Below are 23,412 nucleotides of genomic sequence, written 5' to 3'. Positions count from 1 at the left end.
TATCTCTATTTGACTAAACCCAGCATTTTAAAGGGAATGAAAAAGAGGGAAACAAATGTGAACTCACCACACTGAAAAAATAGGGATAATCCCTTTTTTGAATGGAAAGGAAATGCAGAAGATCAAGCTATCTTTAATACAGCAACAGAACTGTTAGCTATTTCAGTAATTTAGTGGCTATTGTGATTAAAGACACACTGCTGTAGAAGAATCCAAGAGGAATTATAATAAACAACATGTAGCAAAAAATCTAAAAGACTTCTCCTGCCCACCAGGCCTTTGAAGAATTTATTAGGGGAGATATATTTTAAAGATTTATTTTTATTTATTATTTCTTTTATTTATATATATTTAGATAATAGAATAGGTTTGGAAGGGACCTTTAAGATCCTCTAGTTCCAACCTCCTTGCCATGCGCAGACACATACTTAAATAACTGTATGAAGGCAGACCATATATTCTTCTTTCAACTTTTGTGAGTTACAATTAAGCCCACCAGTATCACAGATGACAGTATGTGTCTGTCAGCAAAGATACAGAAGACAAGGGCACATAAAAACTGTGAATAGGTCTCTGAGAATATCAAAGTTAACACATTTAACACAATGTAATAAAAATTCTGCATCCTCCCTGAGAATTTGTATTCACAGAAGACCAGTTTCTAGCTACAGTACAAGTTACTCTAGAATGGCCTGGGTTGGAAAGGACCTTAAGAGGACCATCTCATTCCAACCCCTCTGCTATGGACAGGGACACCTTTAGATAGACCAGGTTGCTCAGAGCCCCATCCAACCTTCCCTTGTACACTTCCAGGGCTGGGGCATCCATAACTTCTCTGGGAAACCCATGCCTGTGTCTCACCACCTTGACAGTAAAGAACTTCTTTCTAAAATGTAATACAAACCTACTCTCATTTCAAACCCATCCTCCCTTGCACTATCACTAGATGTCCTTGTTAAAATCCCTCTCCAGATTTCTTGTAGGCTCCTTTCAGATACTGGAAGGCTCCATTTAGGTGACCCCAACGCCTTCACTTCTCCAGGCTGTACAACCCCAGTTCTCTCAGCCTTCCCTACTATGAGAGGTTATCCATCTAGTCATCATGCTGGCCAACAACGATTAATAATATTACATGGAGGGAGTTGTGTTGTTATTTTGTTTGATTGCTGTTATGTTGTATTGATTGGAGGGTTTTTATGGGGGGTATGTTTGGTATTTTTTTATAACACTTTTTTTCATGATATTTCTGCTAAATGCCAAATCTCTCTCTCTGACCCCAAGCAACTTCCAGGTCCCACATCACAAACATGTCCTAAGCAGATGTTTCCTAAAAAATTATATTTTTGTGTAATATTCAGGCAACTGCACTTCAGAAATGTCACTGATGTTGAAGCCTGGACAAAACTCAGCCTGCATACATGCAAGACTGTGAAGTTTGGTCTTGATTTGTTTTCCATATTAATAAAGACTTCCACTTAGGTTTTCTTCCATGAAGCACAGAATTCAAGAAACTGTTGGATAATCCTCCCTGTAGCTAAGTACTACTTTTTATTAAAAAAAAAATTCACAGTCTTGGAAAACTTGCTAACAGAGTGATCTATACATAGTCAGGTTCCTGAAAGTATCAGGAAAAATAAATCAAGGACTTTTAATATCTTGCTAGCAAGTCAGAAGTTTAGGGCATGATTCTAGAGGACACTACACCACAGATCAAGTGTGCACAGAGCCTTTCCTTCTAGTCCTAAATCTGAGTATTGTAAAGACCAGCACTAGCCCTCTGCTGCTGGAAGGAACCACAGGCCTCACTCGTAGTAGTGACTTCTAGAGACTGACACACCTCATCTAGAAGGTAACTGATGGGAAATGTGGTACCTAAGTTTCTCAGAGAGTTGTGAACTGATCCCTATCAGTATCCAGAGGTACTGCGGGGGAAAAAACCCAGTATTTAGTAACAGGATTTCAAGAGCTACTCCCCCACATAATACATACAAGGCTCAGTGCTCAGTGAAGGTGACTTGCTCTTCAGTTTTTACAAGTCCATACACCCACAGGGACAGAACTGAACTGCTAACAAGCTGATATAAATAATAGTTCTTGCCTTCTTGCCCCTCCATGTCTCTCCTCTATTCCCAGGCAGTAACTGAAGTCCCATCCCACATGCATCACTGGTTCACATAGGGCAATGCAGAGACCACTCTTCACACAGCAGGCAAGGCAGCACTTCCAGCTCCTGATCAAAGTTTAGAAAGGCAGCTGTACCTGCTTTCCCCTCAGAAAGAAATAGGTGCTTCCCTGACTCATCCACTGGAGTATTTTATATTTGAAAATACACCTTCAAGGATTTTTCAATAGATCTAAGAGTTATTGAAGGAAGGATAGGCAGAGCAATTAACAGGTATTGTTCCATTCAGAAAACAAAGTTTAAAAAAAAAGTTTTAAAAAAATTTATCCCATGTAATGCCATTAGCAGAATATGTTCTGTAAAACAATTTTCCACACTTCCTGAACAATGCACAACTACTCCAAAACCACACCTTATGTCTGTTTCCATGTAAACAGAGTGTTTAACAGTAACATTTACAAAAACAGTGACCTATCCAGGAAGATCTGCACCACAGTCCTTTCCTATCTCTTGCTAGAATCCATCATCATTCTGTTTCAACTGTTCAGTCTGGTATCACTTCCTCCACCTCCAAACAGTGCTTAGCACACCATTAGTTAAGGATACAACCACACTGACACAGGGCACCAAAAGAGTGAAAAGTCAAACCATATTCTTCACCAGACCACCAGGCAGTGGTCAGCACAAGAAAGGACACAAAGGTGTTCAGAGACAGAAATATCTCTCCTATCCTTTGTCTGGGGAACAAAGAATCTTGTAAAAACATACATTTCTTCAGTGACCCAAGCAAATACACTGGTAAACTGGCCACAAAAACAGATTGCAAACTAGGAGATTACATGCAAACTTGATGTTTAAAAAGAGAAACACAGCTTCATCTTTTTCCTTTCCAGATCCTCTCTCCTCACTAATCAGCCTAAAAATACTTACATGAGTTCCCATACCCTTTTTGCAGTGCCTAATTTCTCATTTACAGTTAGAATACCCTTTGAATCTCAATAAACTGCATAACCTTATTCGGCCTATAAAAGGTTTTACTTCCATATACACATTACAACAGCCCTAATGCTAACAGCTGGTGTGCAAGTTCACCTAAAGTTGGATATGTAAAATAGTGTAATACAGACCTCTTTCCTCATCTGGACAGTTATGAAGAAAAGTCTGGAAGTAATAATAAGTGTGCTATCATGCAGTAGTAAGAAAGCTGCATTTATGGTGAGCCCACTGTTGTGGCAGAATTGTGTAGTGCTGTATTAGATGTGCTTGGAGTCTTGGTACTGCCGTGTTCACATGCAAACTTACCTAAACCATCTCCTGTACTTGCCTATGCACACATGTGAAAAATCAGAGGACAATCTACAGAAACAAGTACAATTCATTCCTTCTTGCTGATCATCACCATCACCAGCTGATCACTCTTGACCAGCCATGCCCAGCTGTGTCCACATGCACTTAATTTAAACAGAGCCCTATTCATTATTTCATGTTGTTGCAGAAGCTGCTGTACTCATATGCATTAGGGCCTATCATAAGACTAACCCCACATTCACTTACTGCACAAATTCACCTACAGAATGGAGAAAAGCACTCCAGCATGGCAGGTCAAGGTCCTGCACAAATGTCCTTAGTGAAATGTGCTATTTTCACATAACAGAAGTCTGCTGCCAGCACAGACTTCATGGCGGTTTTTGAACATCAGTTACATGAAGATTTAGGATCCATGAGATCTCTGAGGACCTGCAGGAACCTGTGTGAGGGAAGGTTTACGTTGAACATTGGGAAAAGGTTCTTCTCTCAGAGGCTAGTTGGGCACTGGAACAGGCTCCAAAGAGACATGGTCACAGCACCCGGCCTGACAGAGCTCAAGAAGTGTTTGGACAACACTCTCAGGCACATAGAGTGACTCGTGGAGACAGCGCTGTACAGGGCCAGGAGTTTGGCCCAGTGATCCTTGTGAGTCCCTTCCAGCTCAGTATTTTCTGTGAATTAAACCACACTTCTGTTCAAACCATGGGTACTACCAAAAGTAGACCAAGTTGTCCAGGATCTTGCCCACATGAATTTTAAAAGTCTCCAGAGATGGAATGTCCACAACCTCTTCCTCAGCAATGCATACATTTATGTATATGAGTTAACAAATAATAACAGTAACTAAATATTACATATTCATCATATTTTGTCTATGTACATGTTTGTACATACATATAATGTAGATTTCAGAACTTTACAAATAATTTCAACATAGGTAACAAGAAAACCTAAATTCACTTAAATAAACTTGTAGACTGTTGTAACAAGTTTGAGATCAGACAGCAGATGTGTACACCAGAGAGATGTAAGACACACAGATTAGAGGATGTAATTAAGCAGGCATTTAGAATCCATTCGTGGATATTACGGTTCCCCTAAGATGGAAGACATTTAAGTGCTACACTGATGGACTACTCTGGACTCAGTTCAATAATTTAGAAAAATCCTTTCATAGGCAATACATGGTATTCATCATACAGTTTTTGCTTTTATTTAAACTCGGAACCTGTTAAGATACATGTTGGCATTTTGACTCTTTTCACCTGTCTTCTTCTACCACTCATGAAAACTTCAACACTGCATTCTTCTTTAGGTAATTTTTTTTTGTTTCACAGTCCTTATCCAACAACAATTCACAAGCCTTATCCAACATTTAGCAATATATACGTTATTGCTACCTTTTGAGGTTAAACAATACATTTTCTCCTTACCTCCTACCCTTAGTGGTTTTATCATTCTGAGTACATTAACATAAAATCGCAATGACAAAGTGCAACTATAGGGACATAGCTCACTGCTACTATTAATATTATTTGTTTAGCTAACACTTTTGGTAAGCTACTGCTTTTTCACAAGAGGAAATTTAATTTTTATAAGGAATCCTGCAGGATGCTCTTATGTGCCATAGCAATCTACAGATGAAAGAGTGATGCAGTAATGTTCTTGATCACTGGGTGCCAAGTGGGAGCGATTCAAGTGATCAGATACACAAGCTGCATGGAAAGGGGTGGAAACTGGACAAAGGTCCACCACCCTGCCACATTCCGTTATGGTCATTCGCACTTAGGTATTAGCCTTTTTATAGAATAACACCACGTGAAACATGATTGGTTACAGTCTGCCAGTAAATAGTTCAATAAGCATATTTTAGTTCAGAACAGCAAGTCTGTCCCCTTGTTTGAACACAGCAGCTAAGGAATTTTCTTATAATGGGTTGAGATGCTTACTGTAAAGGTATACACAATACATTTTTCCAGAAGTCTACCTCTCCCTCCTTAAATCTCCATGTCTTCCAACTGCTTCCTGATAGTCTCTCTCTGTTTGGATCTCTTTGTACCCATAACTCTGACAATTTGGATAACTTCCAAAGCTGAGAGTGTTCCAAGCTGTGCATACAGTGCAGATGCCGGGCATACTTGTAAGTGAACAGCCTACCACATCATTCCAAGAAAGCCCCGAATTCACTCAGACTCTAAAGGCTCAGGTCAAATCTGAATATCTTCCTGTTCACAAGACTGCTCTAGTCTCTTAATCACGAGACTGACAAAAGTGAAAAAAAATTGCATTTCTAGCTGCATTACAGCTGCCCTGTAAGAACATAGATAAGCAGAAAAAATATAACTTGCTGCCTTTACATATAGCCTTGCCTAAGCAATTCAGGCAAGACCAGCAGCCACGAGTATTTCTTTACTTAAAGAGACATATACTAATGGAAACTGCATGCAGAGAAATGTCTCACAGTCCAGCTCTGAGCCAACTAGAACCAGCTGCATGGAGAGGCAGCTTGACACTCTGCTGCAATGGATTAAACATGGGAATAAGACGCTGAGGTACGTCTGTAGTTTAGGATCTCTAGAAATAATATTCTCTGATATAAGTAAGTGCAACACTGCGTAGATGTCTTTTCAAGTGTTTTCTCAGTGCACCTTGAAATACCAGCTGCAAGATTCTGTTGAATCTTGGTATGTGGCTTGTATGATCTTTAACATATTGAAGATCAAATAAAATACAGACCTTCCATATACAGAAATAAGACAAGCATTTGCTCAACCCTGAAACAGTACTTTAACAATCTAAAGATATTAATAATGTTGCATGGAGTCTAATCACTTTTATGCAAGATGTCAGAAGTTCAAAAAGCTAGACTACTTTGCTAGTCTAGTGCAAAGGCGCTTGTTTCTCACACATAGTTTGTGCTCTCAGAACTTTATACACCAAGTCAGCAACTCTGCTGTCCTGAACAGTTGCCTGATTGGTTGAGCAGCTGCTTGCTTGATTGCTGCTGCCACACAACATTCACATGATTTTGTACTAGATCCACTCTGACTGCAGAATCAAGTTATTCTCTACTGCATCAGCTATGTCCTGTCATATCATTGAAATTTTTGTACTATTTCAAAGTAGCCAAGTGCTTGCTTGACAAAAGTAGCTAGAATTGTTAGGCTTTAGGTTGAACTTTAAACTATATTTAATTTAAATTTAATTTATTTTTATTTAATTTAAACTGTAAGGTTATACTGCATAAGTTGAACAGAGATTATAGTACAGCCTGGAGGTAACGATATGTACACTAATAATAATTAAACTGGACAAAGCTCTAATTTTAAATATTACTTAAAAAAATAATAGATCACAGCTTATGGAGTGCAACAACCATATTACAACATGGACTGCAGAACCAACTAAATATACAGCAAGCAGTAGGTAACAAAACAGCAAACCAGAAGTAAGAAGGCCCCAAAGCCCAATGCTGGTGTTTGTCCAGACTCTCTTGTGAAGGATAGGGAGCTTGAATTTTAAGTGTATAATTGCCTAGGGATTTATTTGTTCGGAGTCCCTGTTTTGAGGCACTACCAGATACCATAACTGACCTGTGCCAACAAACCTATCTAATGGAGAAGAGAGATTAATGTCAAAAATTTCTTTAACACCTGTGGAAATGGATCTTGCAACTTGCAGCATCTTCTGCATTCAATATACAGAACTGTTGCATTGGTCTGTCTCCACTGAAGAGAGATAGTGAAAAATGCTCCTCATTATGAAATACATGTCTTTTAAAGAGCAATATGCTACGATCCCAGCTTTTAAATCTTAACAACTTCCTGCGACAAAGTATGAAACACCTTGTTTTGGGGAAGCATCCCAGGTTCTTCAGCTGCAAAACCTGGCAGAGAAATGGTTAGGTTCAAACACGTAATAGGTGAAAACATATCTGAAGTATCCTTTCACACAGGCACTTCCCACCGTATTATTACTTCATGGATTTACACACACCACAATGCCAGGTAGAGGACAATCACTCAGGAAGGCTTCAGATTATTTCTTTTGATCTCCATTCACAGGCGGTTTGCCTACTGAGCTGGTCTTAAACCATGTCCCGCGTTTATTCTTACACAAATACAGGAGATGCCAGACTGATCCAGAATACAACCACATGTTGTTTCAACTTGCCCACACTCCCTAGCTTCTCTGTGGCAAGCAAGTTAAGCTCTCACAAGCCAGCACTAAAGATGGAAGCAAATAATTTCTTTATCCACCGTACTGAAGGACCTGAACTGCTTCAGCCATGAATTCTAACTCACCCTGCTCTCCCTTATCTGAAGATAAACACCACAGCTGAAGTCCCTAAACCCACCTAATTGTACTACCTAAATAATAATAAAAAAAACCAAAAAAACTACCCAATAATTTGAATTCAAATTCATCTGGAAAAAGATGACTCTCACTGGGCATCTGTTGTAGAGGTTAGGCACCTCATTACTAAAAGGTGCATGGCAATTTGGGTTTGTCTGCTTCAGCTTTGGTTGGTATTTCTACTGCTGCACATCAAAACTTCCTGAATCCCAGATACACTACATCTCTGTGGTTACTTTACCAGCCTTTGTCTAAAATCTTGCAAAATATAATCATGTCTGCCACTGCTTTAAATCTCCACCCCCTTTACTCCATGAATCAGCTAGTTTACAATTTTCCTTTTCCTCTGGGAATTTCAGCTAACCCATCTGCCACTATCCCTACTTTGCCATTTGCCCTTTTTTAAGTAACCACACCAAACAAGCACCTTCCTGAACCTCCTTCCCATTCCTGTAACTCTTTCAAGTATGACATACAACTGAGCTGTTAACCAAACTCTTTACAGATGATGAACCACAGAAGATATAAAATTGCTCACTGAATTTGCTGAAACCTCTACTTCTCATTTCTCCATCAACACATAAAAGAAAACAGCACTCTATCCTTGTAAATGAAATCAGGAGAAAAAAACCCAAAACACTGAAAAAGGGATGCTGGAATGAAACACAAACATTTAACAGGCATTACTGGATCATTCATTAAACACTAACTTACTTCTATGAAGACAGAACTATACAGCATTTGTTTACAGATTTAATTCTTAAAGTGTTTACTAGCTTATACCATGTAACACACAGATTTTTTTTAAATGTTTTTAGCATGTCAGTGAATTCTTCTGAGCAGCAGACCTCTAGCTTTGGGGGGTTTTATTCCAACTTTACTGTCTTCCTTATTACATCTTTCTTAGAGAAGTTTATTTTCACTTGCTTTGCTCACTGCTGAAGTACAGACACTCTGTTAACTAAACTCCCTATTTTCTTCCTCAGTGAATCACAGGTATAGAAGAGAAGCAGTTCTCTGATGGACCACAGTGACCCCTGTTCACCTGTCAAACTCTCCATTTCAGGGCTGTGAAATAACAGAGATTTCACATCCATTGCTGGGATAAAATAACACAATTGAACAAATGGCAAGCTATGCTGCCTCTAACACACAAATGCTGTTGCAGGTAGGCACAGTTGGCTTTTTGAGGCACAGGATGATTTTGTCTCTCAAATATATTCAGATTTCTTGCCTGTCACATATAGTTCTCTCTCTCAACAATTGCAAAAAAACCTGAATATGACTGAAAATCTTTTCCTACAAGTTTCAGAGCCTGCTACAAGCGCTTGGGAGCAGCATACAGATTTATGACCATTACAAAGCAGCAGGTTACCTAGCAACAACTATGTATTTTCTGATTTGAAAATTGCTTCAGTAGGGTCTAAAATTGAACAGTGATTTTAAAAAAAGAAAAAGAAAGATACATTTTTCCGTAAGCGGTTGCTTTTGCTGAAAGGTGCTCTATAAAAGAAGATACCTGGTGTCAATGTGGGAAATTTAATGAAAACTGACTAAATTGTAACATATATTGTAAAACTTAACGAGATGCTAACTTTTAATCACTTGCTTCCACAAAAAGAAGTTGCTTCCAGTCAGGAACACCTACTAAGACAATAGAATAAAATCCTAGACTTTTCACCCTGTATCATCACTGTCACAAGCAGATTTCTTTGGAATTCCTCCTGGACAGATATAATTTATCAAGTTGTCATGGAAGTGTGGCTGCGCAATCAAGTTACACATTTAAACATGTACACACAGATCATTCACACTGATAACATTCAGCACATACTTGAAATTCCCGTGATGTGACTACTGTCCTGGAGTTGAAAATGCCAATTAACAAAATAGAAAAACATTTATTTATAATATATGAGAAAAACTGAACTATACTCACAAGACCAACACAGGTGGGCGGATGTGCTGTGCTTAAAAAAACAAGCACTGCTATTCCCCCTCTAACCTGAGTTCCAAAGTCCAGCACTTTCCAGTGTTGTGTCTAGAATATTTTGCTAAAATTTTAAGAGAATTACCAGTAAAAGACAGGGTAACATTTGTAAGCGGGCAAGTATCTATGGAGTTTGCTTCACCTGACAGCCAGTTGGAAACACAAGTATGGTGGAAGCATCATGGAAGTTGCCATGCCGTTGCAACACGGGACTTTGAACCTCCTCACCTCTGACACTGAACTAGGAGGCAAAAAAGTTTCTAAAGAAATGACAAACTGCCTCCGAAAAACCAGTTTACTTTTGATATATGACTACCCCATACCACATGCGGTGGAGATGAGGCCTCAACTTAGGGTCGCAAGCACAAGGTTTTTCAAGGGCCTCTAGCGCTCCTCAAACATTCCCCAACTACTCAGGGTCTGTTCTGCTCCGCATGGGGCATACCAAGAGCCTTGGTACCCATCATGAGCCTGGCAGTGAACCGTGCCTCAACGCGGGGCCAGACACACCTGTGAACCTGCCCCATCAGCAGGAAGGTGCGCTCGAAAGCCAAAAGGGCAGGGCACCATCGCTCCACGCGCTACTTCTGCACATGCCCTGCGATATTAAAAAGGGCCAGGCCACCCAATGAAGGATAGCTGAGAACAGCTAGATGTACAGTAGGTGATCCCCTCGCCAAAACCCTTCCAGGGCCTGACGTAGCCCCAGCCCCACTACCTAGCCTAGAGGGGCGGGAAGGGGAGCACAAGACTTACTTTATCTTTCATGGCAGAGGGGGCAGCAGCCGTCGGCTGCTTGGAGCCCTTGCTGAGCTTCTTGCCCGCGCCGTCGCTGCCTCCAGCGCCGCTCTCCACCTTGATCAGCCGGTGCTTGGGGGAGATGTACTTCACCTCGGGGGGCGTCGCCGGGCGGCGCTCGCTGTGGCTGCGGAAGAGGTGCGGGGAGCCGCTGGTGGGAGGCGTGGCGCAGCACGACGAGGAGGAGGAGGAGGAGGAAGCCTTGAGGGCTGCCTCGCCCAGGTCCTCGGGCGCCGAGTAGTCCGGGCGGCACATGGCGCGCAGCTTGCGCAGGGAGGAGCCGGGCCCGCTGTAGGGGTCCTCGAAGTCGCGGTCCTTTTGGGCGCGGTAGGCGCGGAGTAGGTCGCTGGTGTCGTCGCGCAGACGGCGCCGCGAAAAGCCGGGCGAGGTGTGGTGGTGGAGGTGGAGGTGCGGCGGCCCCTCGGGGCGGGGCGCGCTGCCGGCACCGTTGCGCTTCTCCCGGTAGTCGGGCCGCGGGGGCTGCGGAGGGCTCTTGGTCTTGCTATTGCCCAGGCTGAAGTACTTGTTCAGCCATTTGGCCATCGTCTCTCCCCGGTGGCGGCCTCAGCACCGCTGCGCGCTGCCCCCGGCGCCCCGCGCCCCAGCCCCGCTCGCCGCCCGCATGGAGGAGCGGGGCGGCGGGGCGGGCCGGGCGCCCCGCTCCGCGCACTCGCCGCTCTCCCGCTGCCAGCGGCTGGAAGGGCCCCGCCGAGCCCTCCGGCTTCCCGGCGGGAGGGAGCCGCTCCCGGCCCGAGCCAGGCGCTCGCCGTAGCTCCGCGCCCGCCCCCGCGGCTCCGGGTCCGCCGCGACCTCAGCCCCGCTGCTCCGCGCTGGCAGCGCAGCCCAGCCTGACCTCAGCACGCACCGGAGAGGCGGGGGACGCATCTGCATGCGGGGCCCGCCCACCGCCGCCGCCGGGCGGGGCCGCGCCAGGTGCCCGCGGGGCGGGGCCGAGGGGCCGGCCCTGCGCGGGGCGGTACCGGTGCAGGTACAGGTACAGGTGCAGGGGTAAGGATAGGGGTAAGGGTAGGGTTAGATGTAGATGATGTAGATGATGTAGATGTAGATGTAGATGATGATGATGATGTAGATGTAGATGTAGATGTAGATGTAGATGTAGATGTAGATGTAGATGTAGATGTAGATGTAGATGATGATGATGATGTAGATGTAGGTATGGAGATGCTGGTGTAGGTGCCGGTGCCGCTGTAGCTGCCGGTGCCGGTACTGCTGTAGGTGTAGGTGCTGGTGCAAGTGTAGGTACCGGTGCAGGTGTAGCTGCGCTTTGCATTCCAGGGCTTCCCCGCTTGGAATCGGCTGGGGAGCAGAGCTGTCACCTTGAAGAGGACAGAGGAGCCTTACCATTCCTTTCCCAGGTGTCTCCACCTGTCGTCTGGAGTGGCTGTGGTACCTGTAGCCACCACCTGCACAGTTTGAACTCTGAATTCTCTACTACCACTACCCATGTGTCCCCCTTCCCATCCGTGGTGGGGTAGGAGGATTCCAGCTGGCACCTAAAAAGGAACCAATCCCTGGTTTTGGCTAGGGTCGATGCTAAACAAACAGGATGTTGCTTTTTTTTTTGGAAGGTACCTTTCCCGTGTGTGTTCCTAGGTAAGGGCTACAGTTAATCAAATGCAGAGATGATACTTGTGTGAATCATGCTGCTCAGCTTGTGTGTTGCCAGAAGGATCTGGGCCACCACAGTCACAATCACTTAGTATTGCTCTTCTAATCTTTCTCCATCTTCCCAAAGGTAAACATATACTACGACAGGTTTTCCCAAGTTCTATCTGCCCAGCCGTGATAGTCTCACCTGTATCTTTACAGCTGAGACTTTATCATCATCCCAGTGCTGACTGGTCTGGTTTTAGGGAATGCTGGAGGCATTGAATGGATGTTCAAGTAGGGATAGGAATACTGGCATGCTGTATTGGAGATGGGCTCTCCAGGCCCATCTCTGGCCTCTGCCACAATCAAAAAGTTAAGCAGACAGAAGAACCATGCAGATGATAGCTTGACCAGTGGTGTTTCAATTGTCCATTATGATCAGTGACAAGAGAGGTTTGTGCCAGTTTTGTTCTGTCTACATTGCATAGTGGAATGCAGTTTCAAATGAAGAATGAGAGAACACCTCACAATTGCATTTTTAGAAATCTTCTGCTAATCAGAATTCAGTCCTATCCATGAAAGCAATAAAAAGTTTTTCATTCCCTCAGTGCAAATTTGTGACAGTTTTCCAGAGCTATACCTTCCTGTGAAGTATTGTTTTCCCTTTGCTTTATCAAGTCCATCAATGAAGAGAGATGAGCAAGGAGAACCCTTCTCATATAGTTAAAAATCTGCACAAGAACATTGCAGTTTCACTGGGAGCTGTGGACATGTTCCTAATATGATGTGCTGGTTTTGGCTCAGGAACAGTTACTTTTCTTCACAATAGCTGTTAAAGGATTATTTGTGCTGGAAACAGCATTATTAATATGGGGGGAGGGGGTTGTTACTCATGAGCAGTGTTTACACAGAGCCAAGGCCTTGTCTTCTCACACTGCCCCAGCGAGCAGACTGGGGGTGCACAAGAGCTTGGGATGACACAAGCCAGGACAGCTGACCTCAGCCAACTAGATGGATATTCCATATCATATGGCATCATGCTCAGCATATAAAACTGGAGGGAGAAGAAGGATGGGGGAGGGGGGGATGTTCAAAGTGTTAATGTATGTCTTCCCTGACATGCTTTCTGCACAGAAGGGTGGCCCAAAATTGGACTTGAGATGCAACCCTGTTTTGAAGATGAGAAAGGCAGTATCATGTACTGTTTGGAGACAGGTGTGAAGATGTCAGGCACAGTCATGTTTTGCACTGTTGTTTTTAATCATTTGGGAGTTAGAGCTCTTTTAACCTTTTTATAATCAGAATAGTGGAGGAAAGAGAAGAGGAAGCTTTTATCTACTTGTCACTACAAGTCATTTGTGTATTGCCCTGTTGCACTTTGGCAAACACCTATTGGATCCCTGTTGGCTTTGTTGAAGCCCAATGTCAGTCTGTAGTGCATTTACACACCCACCGCCAGACATGAATTATGAGGGCAAAATGGACTTAGTTATATTCATGAGTTAATTATCTTCATGAAATAAAGATGGACTGGATTTACAGAGGAAGTTTCTATCTGGTTTTATTGACTCTTTTAACCTCACTCTAGGCTATACATTCCCTATAAGAAACCTCATTCTCTCTGAGTTTGGGCGCTATCCTTACATTTTGCTCAATGTAAGCATGTCTGTGTGTTTTAATGAGCTCCTGAGAACAAACCTCCTCCCCTGTGAGTACAGGCTTGAATTGTAATTCCTTCCTGCACCATTTTCATCAGCTTCTGTGGAAAGAAGGGTTGCAGCTCCCTTTACTATCATCAGCAAATTTTTCTTTTGACGCCCTTAGTGCTGGTCTCCTGTCTCTGCTCAGCATATTCATCCTGTCTGACTATAGTTTTGTGAGTTTTTTTCTCAGCCTGAGCCTGAGCAGTGTCATGTTTCTTGACTGGCTAGTACCTGGGTCTCTCAGGGGGTTGCAAGACTCCCAGTAGATGCTGATTCAGGAATGCTATATTCTAGGCCCTTTGTATGACAGCGATTTTTTGCCTTGAAGCAGATGAGTCCCAATTTCTTTAAAACTTCTCCTTACCCAGAAGTCTAGCAGTTCCCTAATTCCTATTCTGCCAGTCATGGGAGGGGCAAGAAAGCCTCAGGAGAGCTCTAAACTCAGCCTGATACTGTCCCTCGTGGCTCAGTGAGGAACCACGTTCTCTTCCCTGCATCGACAGGCAGTTTGTGAGGTGACAAGTCAGCAAAAGCACATCGATGCAGGGAAGCTTCTCTAATACTTCAGAATCTCTCTTAAGTTGCCTTCCAGCAGTGTGGGAGGATAGGAACTATAGATGTACTAGATAACCCTAGGAAAACCCAAACCTGGATAAATATCTACGAATGAGTACAGAATAATCTGTAAAACAGGCATAGCAGAGAAGTAAAATCAAGAATTCCATTGTCTCTCTAATCTCAGTGGTTGTTCCAGTATAAATCTGCAAGGTCCACAACACTTTTGCATGTGCACAAGCTGTTTTCCAATCTGTCTGCTCATGAAGGTTACATCTACACCTGCAGGATTCCCAAGTCCCTGCTCTTTGTCATGTCTTCTCATGTAATTTTCACATGGATTTATGAAGAATCAGGCTTTGTCTTTTTCAGAGCTTTGATCACATTTTTGAGTTCTGGTTGGCGAGTTTCCAGCATATTTTTTTACCAAACATAAGAATAAAGTCGTGATAGTGAAAGTGAACTTTTCCTGTGAAATAACAAATCATAAAATGTTATGATCTGAATAGAACATCTACTTCTTCTCAGACCTGCATCTCTTGAAGTTATTTTGCTAATTATTTTACTAATTCCCTAAGTTTATTTCAGCTTAGGGAATTAGCAAAAAAGAGACTCTTACCTTTCGATAGAGGCATTTTATTGCACACAAGTCACTAATTTGTGCTAAGTGTTCACACTCCTAATCATATTAATTTAATTAAATAAGGAAGTTAAGTAGCATCTACTCTGGAATTTATAAGGTCTTTTTTCCTCTCATACTGATTTCCACGTGTAGTACAGGTTGCAGTGCATATCAAATTAAGATAAAGAAGAAAAAGTAGCAAGTACCATGCAGAGCAAAGTATTTTCTGTATTAATAAACACTTAAGCAGTGCTGCCAAGTCTAAATTTGCAGTTATCTTGCAGGAAAACAAGTCCAAAATTTTTAGTATTGATCAACCCTTCACACTGAGGTATCCACAAGAAAGACAGAAAGCAGATAGTGCTTCTGGTTCATACGGCTTTAGGCTAGGCAAAAAAATAAATCAAATGCATTCACCATGTTAAGAACAGCCATCACAAAACAGAGAAGTGTTCTCTTTCTTGAGGCACTTCTTTCTTGGTCACTATTGTCAGGTAATTAAGAAAGGGTATGTGTCATCCAGAACATATTTGGATTCCTCCTATTTGTGTATGTTGGATCACACAAATCATACCCAGGCAATGATTAGAGATCCATTTGTTGTCTACAGGCTATCAAAATGCTGAATGTTTTCCTCCTTGTGCATATGTATGACTAAATATAGGATTATTAGGAAGTTCTGATTTTTCCTGTTTTCCAGTGTGACATCTTCCTGCAATTAGTTTATTCCCGAGTAACGAGAAATTCTTATACTGTGAGCATGTGTTAGTTACTTAAGTCCAACCAATTTGTCCCATATTCTCATGCTGCAGGAATAAAAACCTAGCCAGGTTCCTCTTGAATTATTCTTTTGTCTTGACCTCTTTGCCTATTAGAACAAGTTCATAACAATCATCTTTAGTTTTTTTACATCACATGGGCTGTATAAAATCAGATTTTGAAGGGTTTTGTCACCTACAGATATCCTGCAGAATTTGCAAAAGCAGTTTCATTACGCCAGCTGGATTTAGAGTACAGGGTGCCTGCAGACATTCCATTTGTCATTTGTTTGCATTTTTCAGTGCCTCTCTGGAAAGCTCTGGCTGAAGTGACCACTATGATCTGCATCACAGATTTGCTTTGAGCACAGGTTATGTGTTGTCATTGGAATGATGTAGTTCAATGACAGCTACTCTTCAGACAATGGCAAATTCTGGCAAAGATGCAGCTGTAACAGCACTGAGTTACATGATCCTGTGATCCATGGGTTTCAGATTTTGTCTAAGACCTTGAATTAGCCTGAACTCAGCTGGATAAATAGGAGCTCTGTCATTTTTGGTGCAAGCACTTTTCCATGCTTTTTTCTGGTTGTGGGTTTTTTTTTTTTTTGTTTTTTTCCTGCAATTGCACATGGCAATGTGCAACTATCTCAGGATTCTGACATGTTTTCTCTGTGTTTCAGTGCAACACAGAACCTTTGGGTAGTAACAGGGCCTCTGCACAGTGAGGAGAAGTTGATCACTGGTACAGAGTGGTAATGAGATCTCCATTTTCATGAGATCTCAAATAGAGAGGGCCCTGAATACCCCAATTTCGACTGGCCCAGCTTTCAGCAAGACAGTGGTCCAGAGATATCTGGAGGTTCCGGTCAACCTAAAATGAAGCTGCTCCCCTATCCATATTCTTTCCAGTCCTTGTGTTCCTGTGCTGCATCAGGCAGGACACTGACCAAAAGCCCTCTCTGGAGCAACAGGACAATTTTCCATATGGATATGCCTGATTGCTATCCCACTGAGATGCCACTATTCAACATTAAATTGAGAATGGTTGTTCCATGATTCTTCTTATCAACTGCAATTGTAGGGACAAACTGACTCATTTGGAGAACCTCAGCAGAATGATGGAACTGGATTGTAATTACAATTAAAGAACTATTTTTTAAAAACATCATTTTGTGATCAGCATAGTATAGAATTTTATGATCACAGTAGTGCAGGATTTTTTTTAACTGGTATCAGTGTAGCAAGATTTTATAAGTATCATAGCACCAAAATTGAAACCACATCTTAACTGATGTTTCCCAATCACCTGGACTCTCTGCAGACTGGGTGGTTGGCTTGCAGTGTAAATAAAACAATCATAATCTATAGTCAATCTTCAGAGGAAACAGACAACAGAGGAGGAGTCCCTCGCCATTGGAGGATTGTGGGTTTTGTTGTCCAGCAGCAGCTGTGGGCCAAGTCACACTTAGAGCTTGTACTTCTCCAATTTACAGAGTGCTCTCTCTGTGTGATGTTATGTATCATTTTTCTGTGATTGGGTCATCACAAGTTGTTTGTCCAGGTGCCTGAGACCTTCAAGGCTGTAAGGAGGTGAGAAGGTGGGCTGGAAGTTCCCAGGAAACTTGGGGATGAAATGGTGGTGGGTAAGTCTGCCTGGTGTGTGGTATCTTCAAGACCTGATAAAGGGGAAAAAGGGAGCTGAGACATGACTACTCAGTCACAGGAACAGCTCTTTGCCATATTAAATGGCATTAGTTGTGCTAATCATATTGCCATGTATCAGGGGCACAGAAATGCGGCACCAGAAACTGTGCAGGGAAAGAACAGACCCCTAGATTCAATAATGAGGGACATTTCTGATATACCACAGGAAAAGGTGCAAGATCCTGCTGGCAGTGGTCCTGTTGCATTGCTTTAGGTCCTTTTTTCAGGAACCGTGATTTTGAAATCATTGCAGTTAAATTCCAGACCCTTCTGATAATAAAATTTAAATTAATTTATAAAAAAAAATCCCCTTCATTCTGAACTTATTTCTAGTTTCTGTGGACTAAATAGATTTTCTAATTAGGAAACACATCTGGTTTAAAGGGTTTCACATCATATTTTTGGAATGTGTGGAAAAAGCAATTTGGAGTCTCACAAAGAGCTCCCAGATTTGCTGAAAAATTGGAAAAAAAATCTCCATTCCTTTTAACTCTTGTTCCCACTAGGCTTGGGATACCTAATTACTTTTTCAAGATGATAATGAAGAAGAAATAATACTTTACAGGGATCAACCTGTGTACTTCTCAAGAAAATTATCAGAACAATATCAGAACATGAGGATAATTCCTCATCATTTATTAATGACCAGCTTTCACTGGTCAGAGATTGGAAAGATTTCTTCATAATGAGCTTCTCAGCAGAGAAGTGGAACAGAAGCACAGACAGTTCTGCATTTCACTTCCTTGATAATTTGCAGGGAATTGAGGTATAACTCAAATAAAGAGACATCAGGAAACTAACACATGCAGCCATAAACATTCCTCTGAAAAGCTGAAACAGACACTGCAGCACAATGAATACAGCCTCAGCAAATGGGCAAGTAATCAGACCTCTGAAATGCATTAGTGGCAGCTACTAGGACAAGAGATGTGAGAAATTTCATAATCTTCTTTTCAAACTGGTCTGTATGAAGTAGGAAGGAAAGTGATATTGAACACAGGCTTCCAACAAGCCATCCATATATCTGGTGTAGTCTGGATTCTATGAAAACACAAAGCATCATTCTGTAATTAAAGGCTAAATCATAGCAAGTGCAAGTAAGATATTAAGCTTCTGCATGCAACATTGGCTTTAACATTTCCAAATCTGCAGTGCAGACAGACTATTATGTTATCAGTTATGTTTTAACATTTCCCTGGTTCAAGCAGAACAACAAATTAATGACTCTCAGAAGTCTTGTCCTACCTCATTTTCATGAGGTTTTAGTTATCATAGAAAGAGGAACAGTTCTGCAGTTTTATTTTTCACATTCACCATACATGTACTACTATTGGAAGATGGTCCTGCAGATTTTGCTGTTAATTTCTTGCTGTTTGTGGATCTAATGAAGAAGAACACTATTCCAGATAATCTGTGTCAGGTCATGCTTCATGCTTCTGAGATTCAGCAACAGTCATTTACAACATGTTTGTCTTTCTTGGTGCTCTTCTGTGCAGTAAACAGCTCCTATGGTCCTTCTCTGGCCCACAGGTTCCCTGATTCACAGCTTTCCTGTCAGGTTCTGAGTATCTATCAGGAACACAAACCATGTTTGTAGCTCCTGATTGCAAACTGTATTGACAAAAAGGACTTTGTCTAACACCTGCATTTTCCTACAAGTACCTTTTGTAGGTTATTTTTCTTCTGTAGCTTTTACAAAAGAGGAGAATGATCACTAACCATATCAAATACTGAGGAGTTTCATATTAATCAAGCTCCTACAATGGAAACATACACACAATAGTTGCTGGAGCCTGAAATTCTCATTCTACAGAGGGAGATAGTTTGGTGACTTGTACACTGGCACATGCTGCAAGACAACCAAGACAGCTCTGATTCTTTAATAAATTAGTCCTATGCCTTGAGTCACTGTCCTCCTCTCTGACATTTCATCCATTGGACTCAATGTAAGCTTAATTGCTCCCAATTAGTGTCTACTGGCTTATGGATCTTCAAACGTGGCCATTTTACATAATGAGAGATTTTGCAATTGCCTTGTGAGTAATCCAGACGCAGATTTGCATTTTAACATGCTTGGAAACCATAAAAGGAGCTTTAAACAAAATCAGATTGTTCAAATGCAGTCAGATGGCTGACTTCTCAATTAGGATAATGTAACTCACACAAATAATGTAACTCACCCAAATGCCAGGGATTTTTCTGCACACACCTATTACCTACCTTTACACTTGTATTTGGTCTGGCTGAGGTGGAGTTCATTTTCCCACAGCAGCCCTCCCGGTGCTGTGCTTTGCTTTAGGAGCTGAAAAGGTGTTGACAACACAGCATTGCCTTGGCTGCTGCTGAGCAGTGCTGGCACAGCACCAGCCTCTCTCTCCAGCACTCCACCCCACAGAGGCCAAAGGCTGGGGGTGGGCAGGATCCTGAGAGGGCACATAGCTGGGACAGCCAACCCCACTGAACAAAGGGGTACTCCACATCATAGGATGTCGGTCCAGGTACAAAACCTAAGGGGAAGGAGGAGGAAGGTGTGGCCTTCGTTGTTTGTGGTGTTTGTATTCTGGACCATCTGCTGTGTTGAAGCCCTGCTTCCCAGGAAGTGGCTGGATATCATTCACTGGTGGGAAATAAAGAATAAAATCTTTCAGGTTTTCTTCCCCCTTTGCTTGCACACATGCAAAATTCTCTTTTCCTTTATTAAACTGACTTTATCTCAACCCATGAGAGTTTGTTTCACATCTTCTTTTCTTTATGTTCCCACTGTGCTGAAGAGAATCATAGAGAAGCTTAGTTGGCTCCTGGGTCCCAGACAAGGTCAATCCACCATATCACTGTCCCCTTGAAGCCCCCAGAGTTCACCAAGTTTTTGAATATTCATAACCACAAAGAGACAAGAGGCTGTTGATTATCCACTGAGGACTTCTTAACAATCCATCTTTGGCAAAGAAACCTTTTTCCTTTTTTTGAGAAAAAGTGTAGGTTAAAACATTCATTGCAAATTGAAGTGGAGGGTGTCTGTCAGCTGGTGTGTGTGATCACTTTTAATAAAGAATAGTGAAATGCAGTGGCCTTTTAAATATAAAAAAGTATTTTTAGGGTGTTGTATACTTTTCCACTGAAACATAAATGAAACTTCAGGAGAATTCAGATTAGACTTTCTTCTTCAACAGCAAAACCTGAGGTACTGAATCATTTGAATAGTTTAGATTTGAAGGAACATTTAAAGGTCATCTAGTCCAACTCAGCCCTGCAACACACCTGAGCAGGGATATTCTTCAACTAGATCAAGCTGCTCAGAGCTCTGTCCAACCTGACCACTTCTGGAATGGACCAAAGCAAAAAAAGTAGTATTTGAAAAAAATTTCCTGAGGACTGCATCTCTTTAACTATCCCGATCACCTATAAATTTTTATGTGGAACAGTAAGAAATGAGTACTACATCAGCTATTATAACACAGCAAAATTCCATCTGTCAGTGCTACCATGCGCTTTGAAAGAACAGACCTACCAAAACTAGAGTTTATATCTATCTGTTGCTAGCCCTGAGACATAATGCTCTGTGAAGAGAAACAATAAGAATGTACATGCACTCTGCATTGCTCTAAAGCAAATAGTTTACTCATTTTTAGTTTCTCAAAGAATTGGTCGTTCATCTTCTTGAAGTGAGGAGTAGGTGCAACAGAAACTTTCAAAGTGAACTGACAGAGAAACTTTCTCTGCAGGCTGTGAATCTCATGGAGCCTTATGTGTGCCACTGGTTCTGACATTACTAGATGTCTGCTGGCAAAAAGAAACAAATAAGAATAGACTTTGCTACTATTCCCACATATGTTGTTGCCCAGAGGAGACATTGTTACAACTGTGGCCATAATGCAGCTGCCTGGAAGAGGTGATCTCAAGTGTATATAGATGCTTCCTCACTTTTCAGTAGCCAGTGTGGTGGGTTGACCCTGGATGAATGCCGAGTGCCCATCAAAGCCACTCTATCACTTCCCAACTTCTCAGCTGAAAAGGGAAGAGAAGAGAAAACAGAACCAAAGGCTCATGTGTCAAGATAAGGACAGGGAGAGATTACTCACTAATTACCATCAGAGATAAAATTGAATTGGGGAGATTTGTTTAAATAAAGACCTTAGAAACACCTTCCCTTGCACACCTCCCTCCCTACCAGCCCTACCTCCTCCCACTCAGCAGCACAAGGGAATGGGTGTTGTGGTCAGTTCAGCACATATTTCTGCTGCTGCTCAGGGACAGGCATCCTTCCCCTGCTCCACTCTGATGCCCCTCCCACAGAAGATAGCTCTCCATGAGTTTACCCAATGTGAGTCCGTCTCACAGGCAACAGCTCTCCACAAACCACTTCCACAGGATGTAGTCCTTCAGGCACAGTCTGCTACGTGGGTCTCCCACAGGATTCAAAATCCTTCCAGGAAACCTGCTCCAGCATTGGATCTTCTCTCCACTGGTCTGGAGGTCCTTGCCAGGATGCTGTTCCAGCTTGGGCATCCCACAGAGTCACAGCCTGCTCTCAGGCATTCACCTGCCCCAGCATGGGGCCCCTTCATGGGGTGCAGGTGGATCTTTACATCCCCATGGATCTCCATGGGGTGCATGGGAACAGCTGATTCACTATGGTCTGCACCATGGCTTGCAGGAGAATGTCAGCTCCGGGGTCTGAAGCACCTTCTACCCTTCCATCTCCACCAATTTTTGTCCTTTCAGAATGGTTTCTCCTACATACTTTCATTCCTCTCACATATTCTCACCCCTCTCTTCTCTGTCCACAGTTACATCTGCACAATAACTTTTTTTCCCTTCTTAAATATGTTATCAAAGAGGCATTACCACCATTTCTTATTGGCACAGCCTTGGTGAGCAGTGGGTCTGTCTTGGAGACATATGGCGTTGGATCTGCCATACACAGGGGAAACTTCCAGTAGCTTCTCACAGAAGTGATTGTACCTCCTGACTATCAAAGCTTGGCCACACAAACCCAGTACATGAGCGTTAATTCATGAATCAAAACCAATGCATGCCTTCCCATATCTCTTACCTTAGAGGTTTAGTGAAACACAGTCTCATGAAGATTCGCTTGGAAAGGCTGGCCTTCTGTTATAAGGTAAACTGAACTTTACCATAGTTACAGTACAAAGAACTGACGTTTTGGTTAATATTTAATAACAGTTTGTCCTTAGGTATAGTCTTTATTTTGTCCCATCTGCTGCTTGTCAGCTGCAATAATGTCAAACAAGGCCATTTCCAATGTAACACATCTCTCTAATTTGCAGTTCTTATGCTTGCCATGTAATGGGAATGCAAATGCCTTCATTGACCTTTCTTATTCCTTGATTCTGCCAGCTGGTACATTTATATAGTACAGTGTAGCAGTTCTGCACCCTGGTGAGTGATGAAAAGTTCTCAGGTATTTTCTTCTATCAGCCACTCTTTTTATGGACCAGAACACTGTACCTTGCCTCTGTGATCTCATGGTCTGAGAGGCTTTAGCTCATGGGTTAACATGAGCTACCCCAGCTCAGCAGTGAGTGCCATAGCTGGTTAACAATTAGCTTGCTCAGGAAGAACAGATTGTCAGAAAGGCAGAGTGATAAATAGCCGGTGAAATCATCTCTGTCTTGTATATTGGGCAGATTTCCAGCTGCTTGAAAATAAGCAGTATGTGTGTTCATTCAGCTGTTAACTTGAACTGGAATCGTTAGCTTCTAACATGAAAACCTGTCTGCCTTTTATATTAGCCAAGTGTAAATTCATTGGAGGATTAATAATGAGTGAAAATACTACCTCGTTATATGCATGTGAAATATTTACATTGCAGATTTAAAATTCTGAGTATTTTCTTCAGTTTTTATAAAACCCATATTATA

General features: G+C 42.2%; 1 protein-coding gene and 1 long non-coding RNA gene across 2 annotated transcripts in view; both read right to left on the bottom strand.

The window, feature by feature from the left end:
• Positions 1–11,202, bottom strand: part of SHB (SH2 domain containing adaptor protein B) — a 59,706-nt gene extending 48,504 nt beyond the window's left edge. Inside the window, exon 1 of the mRNA XM_023943828.2 lies at positions 10,533–11,202. Coding sequence (XP_023799596.1) covers positions 10,533–11,117 — 585 coding nt within the window. The 5' untranslated portion in view covers positions 11,118–11,202. The remainder of the gene's footprint in view (positions 1–10,532) is intronic.
• Positions 11,203–18,148: 6,946 nt separating this feature from the next.
• On the bottom strand, positions 18,149–22,642 carry LOC147648337 (uncharacterized). The gene is made up of 3 exons (XR_015280971.1): positions 22,584–22,642; positions 19,751–21,535; positions 18,149–19,099 (listed from the first exon to the last, which is right to left on the bottom strand). It is a non-coding gene; the product is annotated as an uncharacterized LOC147648337 (long non-coding RNA).
• Between the last annotated feature and the right edge of the window lie 770 nt (positions 22,643–23,412).

This window comes from Cyanistes caeruleus, chromosome Z (genome assembly GCF_971803275.1).
Source record: "Cyanistes caeruleus chromosome Z, bCyaCae1.hap1.1, whole genome shotgun sequence".
NCBI lineage: Eukaryota > Metazoa > Chordata > Aves > Passeriformes > Paridae > Cyanistes > Cyanistes caeruleus.
The sequence above is the reverse complement of the archived record's forward strand: the minus strand, read 5'-3'. Positions and strand labels throughout refer to the sequence as shown.